At 49.0% G+C, this 17763-nt stretch overlaps 1 protein-coding gene across 3 annotated transcripts in view; it reads left to right on the top strand.

The window, feature by feature from the left end:
• URB2 (URB2 ribosome biogenesis homolog) overlaps positions 1-1397 on the top strand; it is a 30028-nt gene extending 28631 nt beyond the window's left edge. For 2 of the 3 annotated variants that reach the window (XM_045536960.1, XM_045536961.1), the window contains exon 10: positions 228-1397. In XM_045536960.1, coding sequence (XP_045392916.1) covers positions 228-425 — 198 coding nt within the window. In that variant the 3' untranslated portion in view covers positions 426-1397. The remainder of the gene's footprint in view (positions 1-227) is intronic. The other variant, XM_045536962.1, reaches the window with a different exon arrangement.
• Positions 1398-17763: the final 16366 nt, after the last annotated feature.

Genomic DNA, 17763 nt, shown 5'->3' with positions numbered 1-17763 from the left:
TGTGTTTGCTTGAGTTGGCTTCTATTTCAAAATATAAACTTAAAAAAATATATATTCAATTATCTGAGTTAGGTACAAAATTATATTTTAAAAGTAAACGTCTGTTTTTTCTCAACTCGGAGATGGAAGTGGAAATTACTTGTCAGTTTTTCCCGGCTGTGCCGGCAGGAGATGCGGCTGGACCTCTGCCCTCGCTGGGCCCTCACGGAGCTGTCCCTCTCTTCCAGGTGACCCTGTACCCGGCTGTGCGGAGCCTGCTGCAGGAGGGCGTCTACCTGGTCCTGGATCTCTGCATCGAGCCGGACGTCAGGTTCCTGCGGGCCTCGCTGCAGCCGGGAGTGCGGGACGTGTTTAAGGAGCTGTACAACGATTACCTCAAGTACCACAAGGCTAAGCACGAGGGAGAGAAAAGATACACCGTGTGAGGCCGCACTGCGCAAGTGCCATCAGTGACGTTTCACAGTGGCGCTGGCCTCGTGGTCTGAAAGAATTGGAGAATGAAAGACTTCGGATAGTCTAATTCACAGGGCGATATACATAGAAAATCCTTCGGGGTTTATGTAGTATGTTTTGATGTGATTTACATCATGTTTTTCTTACTGAGTAGTTTTTACTTTATCTTTTTATGCAGTAAATATTGCAGTGGAATCCTGAAATTATACCCTGGAATGAGATTAATTCAGTGGAAAAATTGCTGACTGTCTTGTGACCTTTCTGTTATTTATGTGGTTCCTGTCTGGGTTCAAGACACTTGTTTGGTGTTCCCTGTCCCCACTAGGAACTATGTAGTACTTGTTTTTTTACTTAAAGTACGTGAGCATATAATTAAGTCCTATTTAAATATCCTTGCTTTTAAATTCTTCAAGTAACATGGGAAGTATTCTCAAAATATCACTTTTTCTACTTCCCTCTGAGTGTACCCACTGCTCAAGCTGGGAGGAGTTAGCTCGGTGGCCGGAGGTGCTGCTCTGGGCCGGGCCACGAGCACCTGCCGGGCAGTGGGTGCTCGTCCAGCGACGCCGCCTGGTCCCGCCTGCGCTGCCGCGTCAGCCCTGCCAAATTCGCTTTGGAATTTTCTGTTCAGTTTAAGAAATCATCTTACTTGTTTTTTCTTATTACCTAAGCAATATATTTTATTATAGCAATCTAAGAAAATGAAAGGTAAAAAAAGTTTAGAAATTCAGTCCTAGTCTCAGCTACCCAGGTGACCTCTGTCGTCACCTTGGAGTGTCTTGGTTTACTCCCTTTGCCGTGCACATGTGTGTAGGTGTGTGTGTACACAAATACACGGTGCCTAAGTTGGATCATAAATGCATTTTTCAAAGTTACCTGACTTTCCCCCGTGTAATATTTCAGTAACACTTTGGGGTCAATAAAGACATATTTTTTAATGGCTGCATGGTAGTCCATTGAGTAAACAGCTGTTTTATTTAACAAGTCCCCCATAGTTGGACATTGCGGTCTTTGGAAATTTCCTCTTATAGATGGCGCTTGAAGCGGGATTCTTTCCACAAGATGAATTCCCACGAGTTGTGTTGCTTGTCAAAAACCATATCAGTTTTACAGAATTTCATATAAATACTGCCAAATGGCCCTCTAGAGATTTACTAATTTATTTTCCCTCTAGTGAATCAACTTTAATATTTATTTTAATATTATTGATTTTTATTTGTTTTCTAATGCTTCCTTGATGGGAGGGAGGTAGTATTTTTTTTAATTTCTTTAATTTTAAGAGAGTATACATTTTTCATATGTATCACTTTTATTTTTTATGTAAATTATGTTTATGTAATTATCTTCTGTAATAATTAGCCTGTTTCTCAGTTGAGATTTTTGTTATTTTTCTTATTCACTATCTTTGAAGAATTCATGTTGGAATTCTGATACCCCTTTTTTTTAAGTCAGTCAGAATGTAGACTTCTGTGATTATTTGAAGGATCTTTCTTTTTTTTTTTGAGACAGAGTCTCACTCTGTTGCCCTGGCTAGAGTGCTGTGGCATCAGCCTAGCTCACAGGGCTCAAGCAATTCTCCTGCCTCAGCCTCCCAAGTAGCTGGGACTACAGGCATGCACCACCATGCCCCGCTAATTTTTTCTACATATTTTAGTTGTTTTGGGTAATTTCTTTCTATTTTTAGTAGAGACGGGGTCTTGCTCTTGCTCAGGCTGGTCTCTAACTCCTGAGCTCAAACAATCCGCCCGCCTCGGCCTCCCAGAGTGCTAGGATTCCAGGCGTGAGCCACCGCGCCGGGCCAGAAGGATCCTTCTTAAGCAAAGTCTTTTTCTTTTTACGTTACTGTTTCCAGCACATGTGATTGGAGCAGAAAATATAAGATGGACTTTTGGACGCCTGAGATACTAGTCCGTGTTTCATGCTCCAGACTGGGTCTCGCTTCCCGCATTCCCAGCCCTGTTTGCAAGCTGCGTGGCGTGCTCCACCCGTCCCCTCCCCTCTGTCTGGTGGCTTTTGAAACCCTGGCCACCAGAAATGGGTTCAGCGGTCTGGATCCTTTCACTTCATGCTCTGTGTAGACAGAATCTTGTGTCTGTACTGAATCCCCTACAGGAGCCCCCGAGAGAGGCTGGCGACGTCATTTCTTGTTCACAGCTGGAGATGGTGTGTTGAGTGAGTGGGTGACCTTTCAAGGACACAGCTGTAAACAAGTGGCACTAAAACCACAGTCTAGGGTCTGCCCTTGGTGCCAAGTGCCCGGACAGGAGAGGCACCGTCTAGGAGGCCCTCATGGAGTTGCGCCTCGTTTTCTCTCTGCTGGGAGTTCACAAAGGCCTGAGGTTAGCAATAATCCTCTTCCCTGCCTTGGGCCTGTCGGTGGGGAGCTGACACAGGGAGCAGTTCCCCGAGCGTCCGGATAGTGGCACTGCAGGGCCTTTCAAGGGAGTTCTGGGCCGTGTGTCCGAGAGGAACTCGGCCCTGGAGGAAGGGAATGAGCAGGAGAAGGCTGGCTCCCTCCCGTCCTATGGCAGCTCCGAAGTGCTTGCTGTGTGCAGTGCTCGCATTCCCGGGAACCGGTCGTCAGTTCCTCACAGTCATTTCTACTTGAACTCCAAACCTTCCTCTGGAAAGAATTGGTTTCCCACTCCAGTTTGCAGATTCATAGGGAAGAGGGAGCATTTTCTTGGTGGTAGTAATGGAGACTCTTGTGTTGGATTAGACCTCCCGGGCCAGCCCAGCTCTCCACATGGGAGAGTGAGGGCTTAGCAGGGGCAGCGAAAGGTGGTCTCCAGAGAGACTGTCCCCACCAACCCTGCCGTGGCTCCAGACCCCCTGTCCCCCAACACATGTGCATTAATCACCTCTCTGTACTGTGCCAGGCTCGGGGACACAATCCTGGTCCTCGAGGAGTTTGCTTTCTATCAGGGGACTTTGACAATGAGCTGGTGAACACATAGGTGTGGTCATTCCTGGGGGTGGGCACAGGGTGGGAAGCAAAGCGAACAAGCACAGCGGCTGGGAGCGCACGGTGACATTGGCGCTGACGACTGCCTGATGGTGAGGAGCAGGCTGCGGGGGGACTGCGGGGGCCGGTCCCTGATGCCTGTGCCACACTCCCCTGTCAGCCTGGCTGGGGCTGGGAGTGACGCCCAGCGGGGGCAGGTGTGAGGGGGGTTGGGAGGAGAGAAGGCTCAGGGTTAGGAGCTCTGCTCTGGGAAGTTCCTTTGTAGGGGTCACTGGGCCGGTTCTGGACAGTGGTACATCAGGCGGCCCCACGAGGATAGAGCCCCTGGCCCTGCTCTTGGCCTTGCCCTTGCCCACTCCCCGTGGCCCACTGTGGTAGGGCTCCTTCACGGCCCGTCCCCTGCCGCTTCCCAGGCCCAGGCGCATGGCAGCCGCCTGCGGAATGATTGTCCCTTGATGCTAAGGAGCGCGGTGAAGGCGTGAGCGGAAGGGAGCGATGGGTGTGTGCTGGGAAGGGATTCGGGTGGAGCTTTCGGTTTTCCCTTGGTTGGTTTCTTATTTTGATCTTTAAAATAATTCATAGAGATTACTTTGATGTATTGCCTACGTGCCAGGCTACAGCCCGCTCTCTCTCGTGTAACGAGCTTGCACATTTCTGCTTTATGTCTCGTGAAACCCACTGCAGAGGCGGCCGCGGCGTCAGGCTTTGATTCCTCGTTCCCTTGTGCCACGTTTGAACGCACGCACTTATGCTTTTCATTTCACTTTCTGTCACTTTCCTTTCCCTGCTCTTCCTTTCCTCCTTCGCCTGCATGTCGCTTACGTCTCTCCACTGGATGTGACTTCTGTCGCCCTGGCCCTCTCGTCCTCGTGTCCCCATGTCCTACACTGTTCTGCCGTCCTCGCTCCCCTACTTCTACCCTCACCGGCCGCGTCGGGGCCCGGCTCCTAATCGCTCCTGCGTGCTGGCGACTCCCTCCTTTCCCAGTGTCCCCCTCTGTTTCCTGCTGGCATCCTCTGTAGCCTCAGGGTCCACGCCCAGGACCCTCTCACACCCTGTCCCCATGTTCCCAGGATCACCACCCCTGCTCACCTGCCACCAGCCTGACGTGAGCACCTGCCCTGAGCCTCCCTGTTGGACTCCTGGGCTCCCTCGCTCCAAGGAGCCTCTTCTTAATGTCCATTCGCTGGCCAGCCCCATTGTCCCATTGTCCATCCACAGCTTGTTACCCGCTGCCACCCGTGACTGGGTCTGGGACCTCACTGACATCCCCACATCCGGCACCTTCTTCCTTTGGCTGGTGCTCTGGCAAGCCCTGGCGTGCCCGCCTGTCCCACCTCCCTGACCCAGGCCTGCTCTGTTGCTGGGGAAAGGAATGACGTTGGGGTCATGGTGCCCCCACGAAGTCCTGTCCACTCTCCTCCCTGGCTCCGTCCCCATCCGCTGGGAGGAAGATCTCATTTTTGATTTCAGGAAGAAGGCAGCCCAGCTCTGGGGTGTTAGGAGCTGGCGGTTTTAGTGTGAAGTTCAGGTTGATTGTAGGACATAAACGTTATGGATGAGAGAAAGGAAGGTTTGTAAAGTGCCCCGTAGTGAGCACAGTGGGGGAGGCTGGGGCTGGGTTTTCTCGTGAAGGAGGACTGAGGGGCCGGGACGCTGCAGAGGTCAAACGTGCTGGGTCTGGGTGAGGCACGTGCAGAGAAGTGAGGCCGTGGCAGATGCCAGCAGCGAGTGCTGGCCAGGTGGCAGGTGGTGACACAGAAGCGCAGAGCGGGCACAGACGGATGGGCAGGCATGCGCCTCCTTGTCCCCAGTGTCGTGCTGGAGGACAGTTTTACCAGCTGTGCCGTTTCAAAGACAGAATGGTGGTCCTCGTAGGGACACATGTGGGAACCGGTGATGGTCGTCTGGCGTTGGCACGCAGCCTGAGCCACACTTTATCTCAGCCCCCTTTGAGCTCTGTCGCGGGTTAAACCAGACAAGTGATCTCTCTTCAGGCCAACCTTGTCCCTCCTGTCTCCTGAGTGTCTCTGCTGTGGCTTCCCCTGCTGTCAAGAGACACGCTCAGAATGACGCCCTTAACCTAAAACATCTAAGTGTTGACCCCCGACTTTCCTCCCACTTACCCTCCCAAATTCCCACCAGCCTCTTCTCTTGACCGCCGGCCGCACATGAGCAGTGGCCTACCTTGCTGCTCGCGCGTTGCCACCGTGTCCCTGGCCGTCCTCCCCGTTGATGCTGCCTTCCGAAAGGGCATGGATCAGCGGTAACCTCCTGACTTCGTGGCTGTCTGGTAGCCTTGACCTTCATGCCTGGGCACCTTCGGCTTGTCGGTCCCACCACTGGCTCCCCCCACCAGGGTTCCCAGTATCTCCGATGCTCTTTCTCACCTTCACCAGCTCCTTTTTCTCTCCCTGCCCCTAAAATGCTGGTGTCCCTGAGGATCAGTCCTCGACAGTTCTCTCTAGACCCTCCCTCCACCTCTTCCGCCCACCAAGTCATCAGCTGCCTCTGGGCCAGTCCCTTGCAAACTCGCCGATTTCTGCTCCCTGAATCGCCTGTCTTGTCCCGAGTTGAAACCCTGGAGGACAAACCCGTTCCTCACACCTGGCCCTCTCCTCCGTCCCGGCTCTGATTTCCATCTTCCCTCTTGTCCCTGCTGCCGCTGGGCTTCCGCCCCAGACTCTTTCTCGGTGACGGCACCTCCACCTTCAGCACCTCCAAGGACTCTCTCGTCGAAAAACAAACCACGTTTCGTGGCCCTGGAGGCCCTCAGATCTGACTGCCCCCTCCCTGCTCACCCAACGGCCCCTTCTCCACAACGGCCATGGCCTGACGCCGCCTTTCGCTGTTGCTGTGTGTGCCCGTCTCACCTGCCTCCCGGCTTGTGAGCTCCTCGAAGGCAGGTGCCTCATCTGTGCCTCCCTCAAGCGCAGCCTAAACATGACAGGGACAGGGACAGGGACAGGGAACCCGGGAACTCCTCATGCTGGGCACCAGGAGAGCAGAGCTCAGAAAGCTACCCTTCCGACCCCCCTCTCCCCAGCTCCACCCCTCCCTCCCTTCCCCTCCTCTTCCCTCCCCGCCCACCCGCATCCCTCCCTGCCTCTGCAGGACCCTCCAGGGCTGTGAAAGCCTTTCTCTGCGATACCTTCCCTGGAAACCCGTCTGAAATCCCACCCTCCCTGCCTCAACTGTCTCCTATCCCCTTCCTCTGCTCTATTACTTTCCCCCCAGTATTTATCACTGCCTGGTTTACCATGTGTCCTCTCTCCCAGTAGAAGTTAAATCCCACACGTGCAAGGATTCTGCTTATGCTACCGACGGCTGTGGCTCAGCACCTGGAACACTGTCTGGCACACAGTAGGTGCTCAATTAATACCTGTTGAATGAAGACCCCCCTGGGAACACTAGGCCTCCAACAGAGCAGTATGAAAACTGTGCTCCCCCCTCCTGCCTCCATAAATGCCAACAAATGGGTCTTTGTAGATCGAATAGATGCTTGAAGGACAGGTTAACGCGCAAGCTGGGTTTCCACTTGCTGTGTGCGGCCGCGTGGCCTCCATCTGCAGAGGCTGCTCCTTACCGTAGCGAGTGTCGCTGCCGCTCAGCATTGCAATGCGTCATTGTCCCGCTTAACACCCACGGCTTACATTTCATAAAATCTGGAAATGTGACATTAACAGTGTATTTTTTTTAGCTTCCTGATTGTCACAATTTCCAGATGTGTCATCCCTAATCCAGCAAGTGGCGGGGGGTGTGGGGGGGCTGCTTTACACCTGGAGGCCGAGGTTTCCAGCAGCTGTTTGCCAGGCGCCCAGCTCTGAGCGTCGTTGGGATTGGAGACCCAGGCACAAGGCAGCTCTGCCAGATTTGACGTCCCGATGAGGCTGCTGTGACATGTCCTGCTGCCGGCGCTGGCTTGTGCTTCTGGAAATGCAGGGACTGGCGGCTCCCTTTGCAGTGGGAGCTCTGAGGAGTCCAGGATGTTTCAGAGCAGCCGGCTGGAGAAAAGCAGCCAGCCCGCTGGCCTGTCTGTCTGCCGTGCCTCTGGGTGGAGCAGGGCACCAGGCACTTAAATGCCTACTTTCTTCTGGGATTCCCCGGGTGGCATTTGGATGCCACTTTTGATTGACAGGTTGTCAAAATGATAGCATGAATGTCCAAGGCCGGCGCCTTACATGTGCATCCCGCCATTGCTAATGATTTCCTCCGGCTCCTTGAATGCATGTTCGTGGCAGATGCGGCACCAGCCTCGGGGCTCCTCCTCCTTCCCTCCTTAGCAGACGGGAGGGAGAACTGTAAAGTTTCAAGGTCTCCAAAAGGGCAAACGTTTCTCTCTCTGGGACACCCAGTTTGGGGGGCCTTACAGAAACGTGCCCAAGTCCCAGGTGGCATTTTCCTTCTCTGTGTGGCGGGAGCAGGTGCAGTGACTCACACGGCTGCGTGCACGGGCCAGACACCTGCGGCAGGGCAGCTGGAGTTGCAGGCTGGGGAAGTAGCTATTCTCGCCTGCGGGTTTCCAGAGTATGCAAGGTTTTGCAGTTAACCTTTTGTTTATCTTATTGAGCAATTTTGATGCTTCTTGCTAAGATGCAAAGGACTTTTCGGGAAAAGACTGTGTGAGTCCGTTTTAAACCCCATCCAGTCGTCTCCGACAGCTGCTTCGGTTTGGTTCGGTTTTAGCTTCTAGGGAGTGTTTGGGCGGTTCTGTGCCATGTTGAGCTGCCTTCTCCACGCCCAATCCTTGAGCAGCTCCAGAATCAGAAATCCTGGGTGTGTCCAAGAGTAAGAAAAAGAAAGTATGCTTCTACTTAGAAACTGCAACTTCTACCTTTCTCCTTAAGGCTGAGATTTTAAAACTGGCCTCAGGGGAGCCACAAACCCGCTGAGACCCCACTTTTTGTGCGTGTACTTTTCAGGCGTGGCCTGCGGCTCTCATTTGGTCTACCTCACCTGGGCTTCCAGAAAGCAGAGCCCGAGGCAGCATGTCTGTGATACTATTTTACTGCGGAGTCAGTCCCAGAGCAGGAGTGAGGGGCACGGGCGTGCGGCAGAGAGAGCTAGCAGGAGGGGCGTCCCGGCCCTGCCCTGTGGCTGCACCTCGCTGTCTGGGCACTGGGTGGGGAACTGGGGAGGAGGACTCATCAGTGGGATCACTGGGGCCGGAGACTCGGTGCAGTCTGGTTGTGTCTGCATGAGGTCAGAATCCACACAGCTGGAATAAGGACAGGCGAGGAACTCCAGCGGCTCTGCCATGGGGCAAGGAGGTGTCTGATGCAGATTGTCCAACTCCCTAACTTCAGGGCTGCTTTGTACAGTTGTACAGTTCGTGCACTACCCAAAGGTTCCTGGCTGAGCTCGGGGACTGGAGTCTGACCTGAGCTCTGTTTATAGAGCCTCGTGCCTGTGGCCACCCAGAGTAGCACCTTTTTCTACTTAGCTCAGAGGGACCTCTCTTCACCCGCTTTTCCCAAGTGCCCGGTCAGGGGCAGTCCCCCTCCAGCCCCCTCTTCCTTAGCCCCCTTCACATTCGAAGCTCTGCCCAGGCCACCATGCCCTGTGACCCCGACCAGGCACTTTCATGAGCAGAGTCACTGCTCCTGGGGCTCCTGCTCTTCCCACCTGCCCCATGTTTTATTCTAGACCCTTGTTTCTTGGAGGTAGTTGGATTTCTTGTGCCTGCTCAGACCTGTGGATGTGGCCCTGGGTTCTTGCCCTTTCTTTCCTGTTGGCTCCTCTCTGCCAGGTGCTGGCAGTGCCGGGGCCGCCCCTGTAGACATAGGATCCTTGGCTCTGGGGCATGGTTTTCCTTTGGCGAAGAAATATAAATTGTGCATGAGATGTACGGCAGCCTGTGTGGTTTTACTGTTTAACTTGTGAAATTCTATCTGTCTAGGTAGCTGTGTGTGTGCATTCATGCTTTCATTTCACCAACACTGACTAACTTTTCTATGTAGCAGAAACCACTTCCTGACTGTGAGACTCCGGGTCAGTTGCTTAGTTTCCTGAGTTTCGTTTTCTGTGCTGCGACATGGAGGTGACAATGGTTGACTCCAGGATGGTCTTGCACTTTAAACAGGATCGTGAATTTTAAAGGGCCTTGTCCACGGCCAGCGGCAGACGGTGTTCAGCAGGTTTGAGTGTTCCCCCTGACAGTCCTCCTGTCCCTTTCCCAAAGGGGAATATGGCGAAGTGGCTGCCACCAGGGAGCTCGCGGCCTTCTCCGCCCAACCCCAGCGTACACCGGCTCTCTGGGACTCCCTCCCACCTGCCGTGCAGTGGCGAGAAGTGTGCACTCGAATTGTGCTGTCCCAGCTCTACTTACTATTTACAGCTTCTGTGCCTCATTCTCCTTCTAGAACATACCTCACATAATTGCTGGAAGAATTAAGTTAGGTAGCGTATGGAGAGAACTTAGAACAGTATGTGGCTCATAATAAGAGTTCAGGGTCCTAAATTAGGGTTCTAGTCTCTCTGGGTTCAATCCCACTGCTGCTGGGTCTTTAGAATAAAGATTGAGCTTGTGAACACCTAGAAACCCAGACTTTTCTTTTCTTTTTTTTTTTCCAGTCCATCTCTTATGAGATCGAGAAACCTGACTTTTCTGAACTATACATCTTTCCTTTGAATGCTGAGGAGGCACTATCATTTTGTGATTCAGAACGTGGATTCCAAGTCAGACATGCTCAATTTTAATCTCACCTGACATTGATAAAACTGTGTGACTTTGTGCAAATCACCTAACCTCTCTGTGCTTTGGTTTTGTTGTCAGGAAAAATGGGATAATAATTGTAACTACCTTGTGCCATTGTTTCAAGGATTAAATGTGAAATGCACACAAATCTTTTAGTATAGTCCTAGGGAAAGAATAAGCGCTGTTATTATTATTTTAAAAATGTGTCTAACTTTTTAATGGTGAAAAATTTCAAAATTATAAAGGTTGGAAAAAATGGTACAATAAACACCCATATACTCGGACCTAGATTCAAAAATTGTTACTATTTAATATATTTGCTTTATTTCTCTCTCTCTCTAAAAATATATATACATAAATAAATATATATACACACACACAATGTAAAAGCTTTGCTAGTGCAGTGTGAAAAGAAGTTGCTGACATTATGTTTGATTCCTAAAAACATTACCCTGCTCCTAGTAATAAGGACATTCTCCTTATTGCTACAATAAGGACATTGCTACATGGCCACGATGCCCTTCTCACAGCTAAGAAGAATCAAAGTAGTTTCATAAAACCCTCTAGTGTCCACTGTATATTCAAATTTTTTTCTGTTGTCTCTAGAAGAATATTTATATAGTGCCAAAGAATCACCCCAAGGATTACTTACTGAGTACAAAGAGGGAGGAAGGTAAAACTTTATTACAGAAAGATCTGGCCAGTTAACAATAAACATAATACCATGAAGCAGTGGTCTGCTGCAGCCCACTCAGAAGCACACACTGGCGCCTGAGAAGCGTTGCTGCCCAAACTCTCCCTTGTGACCTCGCCACGCCTCCAGACCTGCACTGCTCCATACGGTAGCTGCTAGCCACGAGTGGCTGTGGACCCCTGAAATGTGGCTAGTCCACACTGGGATGTACTGCTACTATGACTTACATACAAAGTTTTGAAGACTCAGTATGAAGAAATAACATAAAATATCTCACTGATAATTTAAAAATATTGGTTAAGTATTGAAATCATAGCATTTTAGATAGTTTTGAAATTATAGTATTTAGGGAGTTCAATAGAATGTTAACATTATTAAAATGAACTTCACCAATCTTAATATTTTTTAAATGTGGCTCGTAGAAAATTGTAAACAATATATACGTCTCACACCGTATTTCTATTGGACCTAACTTCCAGAAAGTACAAGGCAGGTAATATCACAAGGAAACAATCAGCTAAAACCAGAATTTGGGACATTTTGTAAAACCCTTCAAAAAACCAGTGTCATGATGCAAAGAAAGGCCAGGTGCGGTGGCTCACGCCTGTAATCCTAGCACTCTGGGAAGCTAAGGTGGGAGGATCACTTGAGGTCAGGAGTTCAAGACCAGCCTGAGCAAGAGCAAGACCCTGTCTCTACTAAAAATAGAAAAAATTAGCCGGGCACGGTGGCACATGCCTGTAGTCCCAGCTATTCGGGAGGCTGAGGCAGGAGAATCGCTTGAGCCCAGGACTTTGAGGTTGCTGTGAGCGAGGCTGACGCCAGGGCACTCTAGCCCAGGTGACAGAGCAAGACTCTGTTTAAAAAAAAAAAAAAAAAAAGAAAGAAAGAAAGAAAAAAGGTAAGGGATTATTCTAGATTAAGAGACTATAGAGGGCTGGGTGCCGTGGCTCACGCCTGTAATCCTAGCCCTTTGGGAGGCCGAGGTGAGTGGATCGCTTGAGGTCAGGAGTTTGAGACTAGCCTGAGCAAGAGTGAGACCCCGTCTCTACTAAAAAAAAAAAAAGAAATTTAGCCAGGCGTGGTAGCACATGCCTGTAGTCCCAGCTACTTGGGAGGCTGAGGCAGGAGGATCGCTTAAGCCCAGGAGTTTGAGGTTGCTGTGAGCTAGGCTGACGCCACGGCACTCACTCTAGCCTGAGCAACAAAGTGAGACTCTGTCTCAAAAAAAAAAAAAAAAGAGAGACTATAGAGAGAAAACCCATAATATTTGAACCTGGATTGGATCCTAAAACAAAATCAATCAACCCCCTTTCTCCCCATCGTCACTAAATCAAAAGACATACGAAACATTCTCAGAAGCTGTCATTGCAAAGATAAGCAAGGACTTTAGATGGCGAAGGGCATGTTGTACGCTTTGACGAGGACAATCCAGGTAGTTTAAGAGGGGGTGTCAGATGCGCCTCTCACGGAGGTTTGGGTTGGAAAGTGGGATGCTGATGTTTAAGATGTCAAGCTAGGAGTGATTCCAGGCGCCTTCAGGACAGAATGGCTCAGGAGAAGGACATGTTTTTTTTTTTTAAGAGATGAGGGTCTTGCTATGATGCCCAGGTTGGCCATAAACTCAGGAGAAATTTATGTTGAGAGGTTACAGAGGTTGGAGATGGGGATTGGTGGATTGTCTCTGTGGACACTGAAGTTGCTCTCCAAAGTCAGAAATTGTCAAGTTTATAACAGAATCGATGATAATAAAATACATAATGAAATTTCAGAAAAACCTTGACCTCTTTTACTGTTAACCTCTTTGTGATCTTTGCCCCTGGGTTGTTAAACCTGAGTTGCTATCCCTAGCCCTGGGCAGTAAGGAATGTTTCAGCACACAAAAAGAAAGCCTTTCTGGGTTCCTAATGTGGACATGATCCTTCTGGAATCAAAATATCTGCCACTGTGCCTGGAAGTCAGAGGCTGCTGATGCCGTACACGTCTCTCTGCAGGATTTGCAGGTGTTTCATTTTTATTTGCTGCCTCTTCGAAACAGCTCACATCTCAGAGCCTGGAAATTGTTTCTGCTCTATTTCATTTTAGAAACATCTGAAAGCCACCTGATAGAGATGAGTTTTATGCCAGCTCCGGGCTTTTCTCTATCCAAATTACACATTTATTGAGAATAGCTATGTTTATAATTTCCATAGAACATGCAATGATCATTTAAGAAAATTGATAGGCAGGGTGCTCTGCACCTTTTATTATATTTGCAATGTATTTCTGATTTGGGTGTCATTATTTTATTTCCAAGGTATCATGTTGGCATGAGATCAGTCCCTTTTTTTCTCCCCTGGTAAATGAATCTCAAATCAGAGATGTTAAGTCAGAAATACTGCAATGGTCCTATATTTAAGTGCTCGGGAAAAGGCATTTGGGAATTCCTGTGCTTATCTGCCCTAAGAGTGATTCTGTGATTCTTGGTGACTTCAGTAGCACTTCCTATCCCAAAAGGATAGCTGTATGAACATGCTCTGCCATCACGATTCAGCTTCTGGTTGAAAATCATTCTGGGGATAGTCGATGACCAGGAAGAAGGAGCCTGGGTCCCATGCCTGCCACACCTGCCCGGGCAGAGACATTGATCACAGTTCACTGAACACCCTCTAGCTCCCCTCCTCTGCAGCAGTCAGGCAGAGCCGTGTTTGGCTGCGACACACGATCACTTCTGGGCTGGGGCACACATAGCTTTCCAGCCTGTTCTCCTCTGGAGCGGGTGGAGGTGGTGCAGGCAACAGCTCCACAGAGCACCCTGCACCTGACACCGTCTACAGAGACCACCTAGGCAAAGACTCGCACTGCAGCGAGTCCGCGTCTTGCCAGAACTCCCTGCGGCGCTCCCAGAACAGGAGAGGTTGACAGGCTCGTGTGGAGCTGCTCCGGGCTCACCTGCCGCCTGCCTGTCCCCTGCTTGGCTGTTTACACGGTGTTCCACTGCTTCTTATGTTCTGAGGAGGTGTGGCACTTCCTGCCAGCCCCCTCGGAACATGGCAGAACACTGGAAAACCACGTGGCTGAGGTTTGGAGTTTGCAGCTGGCTGTCCCACAACTCACGCTGCTGTCACCCGGCCCTTTTGGTTTCAGGGTCGTCCTTCCAGCGTGTGGGGCAAGGATCTCTGGATCGGGCACCTCTGGCGCTGCTCCCTGTCGCTGTCTATGGAACCAGTAAACTGCCCGCATCAGAAAGGGGCTCCTTGTTGCTTTCCTGGCGGAATTTTCCAGAGCTTGCGCCTCACCTCATCTTGTGCTTGACAAAAAGGTGGAATCGAGCCGGATCCTTGTCCACCGATGATGAGCTTCCTTGGAGAGTAGAGAGACCCGTGACAACCATTGACACAAACAGGGGAAAGAATCAGAAGTTGTTAAGCCCCTGCGAGTTCAGGGCTGTTTCCCTGCAGCACTGCCTGACCTGACCCGAGGACGCATCGACTCTCCCCAGGCCATCGCGCGAAGCTGGGTCACCACGTTAGTCTAGACGTCCGTGCGGGAGGGAAATGCCTTCCATCCTGTTTAGCCCACTGCGATTTTTTAATGTTATTTTATCACAGCCAACTGATCCTGTATCGTAACAAACACCCACGAGTCTTGCATCTCATTTCAGAACTATTCAATAGGGCCCAACAAATCTTTGTTAACTGAACCGAGACATAGTGAAGTTGCGTGAAACACCTTTGTCCCAAAGGGGAGTACATCATTCTGGTGGCCAGAAGCCCTCTGTCTGCCAGATTCGAGTATTCTCTTCCGAGTCGTGCTGGATTAGCGTAGGTAAATCCTTCAGTACATGAGTAGATGGATGAATGAAGCTCATGGCCATCCCTCCACCCTTCCTTCTATCCATCCACCCATTCACCCATTCACCCATTCATCCAAACAGAAAAAAAGAAGAAAAAACCTCTGCCCTCATGGAGCTCACTTTTTCACTAGTAAAAGAGCCAGAGAAATAAAAAAAGATTCTTTATCTCTTATTTCCTATTTCCCACGTCCCTATGCCATTACATGTTTTTTTTTCCCCAGCAACATATAAAAAATTAGGCTTCTGTTTCCTTGGTTACTATCACATTTACATCCTGACTTCCTGATACTATACCCTATATCTTGATTATACTTAGGAGTCCTACCTCATTTTCACATGTTTGGGAATCTTTTGTGTTATTTTTACAGTTAGCTATGGTCTTTTACTATGTCGTATTCACTATTTGTTCCATTCCCAGAGGGTAACCTTATTTCCAAGTTTTGGGGGCATTTTACTCCTGTATCTAAATGACATCTTCTATAGAAAATTCACTCATCCTTTTAACAAATACTTTTTTTTTTCTTTTTGAGACACAGTCTTGCTCTGTTGCCCAGGCTAGAGTGTCGGGGCGTCAGCCTAGCTCACAGCAACCTCAACCTCCTAGGCTCAAGTAATCCTCCTGCCTCAGCCTCCTGAGGAGCTGGGACTACAGGCAGCGCCACCATGCCTGGCTAATTTTTTCTATTTTTAGTAGAGACCAGGTCTCACTCTTGCTCCGGCTGGTCTCAAACTCCTGACCTCAAGCAATCCTCCCACCTTGGCCTCCCAGAGTGCGAGGGTTACAGGCATGAGCCACCTCACCCAGCCAACAAGTACTTCTTGAGTAGCAGTTATGTACCATACTTGTAGGTGCAGGGGGTACAGTGAAACAGACAGACCAGGGTGCCCTCATGGAGCTCACCTTCTAGATGCAGTGGGGATGCACGTGCCACTCAGCTATAATTACAAAGGTATTATGTGAATGAAGCTATAAGAAAAGAATATTTTGACCAAATTATTTTAATGCTAGTTAAAACTGAAATTGAGGAATTTTCCTAAAATCAGCACTATAATTTAAATATTAATATATAATTTCTTTACCATATGCCACAGCAGTAAAAATTTTGCTTAAAAAGTTGACACAGGTCCACATTTTTTTTCAGTGAATTTTTCCTGGTTTCTGTAATTAGTCTTATAAAGAATCAGCCCATTCTCACTAATCATCACCCCTCTTCTGTCTCATTATGATTTGCACTCACCTCCCACTGTCGCCGAGCCCTTGGATCTTAGCCACCATTAATTTTAATCTGCATTATGAAAACCATTTCGTGAGCAAAAATTATCATAGATGATTCTCAAATGGATTTAATCATTTTGCTTTTATGTTGAAACCTAGGAATACTTTTTGCCGAGCCAAGTTGTGAATCCTTTACTTTCTGGCAGGAGGCATATTCGTTTTTCATTTCATTTCTGACAAAGAGAAAAATCTGAATATCTTGCTCTATGTTTTAAGCTGTGTGATGAATATTATCTGGCTGCCATTCCAAGTAATGTTTTATTTGACATCTTCAGATATTTTGATGTATGTTCTACTAATACTTCTTCCTCACCAACCCCACCACATTTCAAGTTCTTTTTATTCTCATCGCTTTCTTTCAATACCTAATAAAAATCTTCATTTATAAGGTACTTTATTTCCATGATAAAGGAGAGAAGAACATCTTTCAGGCCATAACGCTGCACTGTGTGGTCAAAGGTGACTTTCAAAGGAGCCACATCATTTACTTTTACCCACAATCTGATCACAAGCCTTGGTCATTATTTACAAGGATAAAATATTCTTCTATTTACAATTAAACCATCAGAATCACTTTTTATTTTCAAAATGGTGTAAGGAACACAAAATAGCAGTAGTATATAAATTTGTATTTTATATATTATTCTTAAAATAGGTTCTAATAGGTGAGAATTTTTAATATTGACATTTAAAAATAATTTTTATGAGATAATATGGATTCATATTTATCAAAATCAAATTACTGCATTTAGGTAGGGTGACCCTATCCAAGTAAATCTTTATTCCTTAATTTTAACCTCCTTCTCTCTCTGGGGCTCTGTTTCTAATCAGCAGTGTAGACTATCTGCACTCCATGTTTATCTCAGAAATCACAACCAGGGTCTCTGCATAATTTTTTTTTTTTTTTTTAGAGACAGGATTTCATTCTGTCACCCAGACCGGAGCGCAACGGCCCAAGCGTATTCCTGGGCTCAAGTGATCCTCCTGCTCGCTCCTCCTGAGTAGCTGGGACCCCAGGCCCACGCCTCCACATCTGGCTGATTTTTAACTTTTTTGTAGAGATGGGGCCTTGGTATGTTGCCCCGACTGGCCTCAAGCGATTCTCCCACTTCAGCCTCCCAAAGTGCGGGGATGACAGGCGTGAGCCACCGCACCCAGGCCGTCCTTATCAAAATATGTACCGTGGAGCCCCTAAAGAACTCTCTCTCTCACGTGCGCGCGTGCATGGCACGCCCACGCAGGGCACGCACGCCCACGCACGTGCACGGCATGCACATGCAGGGCACGCCCACACGCGCGCACGCAGGGCACACACGCCCACGCGCACGCACGGGCACGCACATGCAGGGCACGCCCATGCACGAGCACGCACACACACACAGGCACACGCACGCGCACGCATGCGCATCTTGGCTCAAACCAGTCCTCCCAGAGCTGTAAGCCGAGCTGCGTTGACTTGGCCTCACATGGAACTTGCTGCAGTAAGTGGGTCAACTGCGAGTGTGGCCGCGTAAAGGTCATCACGGTGTTTGTCGCAAAGATGTTTCAAGGACGTTACTCATGACACCACACAGTGTTCTCTTTGCAAGGACTCACGGCGTGCTGACAGGGATCAGAAATTTGGGGCTGTCTTTAATTTATTTTTATCTTAAGGATATTACAACTCTTATAACTAGTTTTCTTCCTTTTTTGCCTTGGCCACTAGGACTCTTTCATGTTTTTGGTTTGTTCCTGGCTTCCAGCCAAGACGATGTGGGATGTGACTCTGGGGATAATCGGGCTGTGATCTCTTGGCCCTGTTGTTTCTTCACCGTCGCTTCTCGGCTACCTGGCCCAGCAGGTA

Source organism: Lemur catta, chromosome 25 (genome assembly GCF_020740605.2).
Source record: "Lemur catta isolate mLemCat1 chromosome 25, mLemCat1.pri, whole genome shotgun sequence".
NCBI classification, from domain to species: domain Eukaryota; kingdom Metazoa; phylum Chordata; class Mammalia; order Primates; family Lemuridae; genus Lemur; species Lemur catta.
Note: the sequence above shows the minus strand (reverse complement) of the source record. Positions and strands in the feature narration are given on the sequence as shown.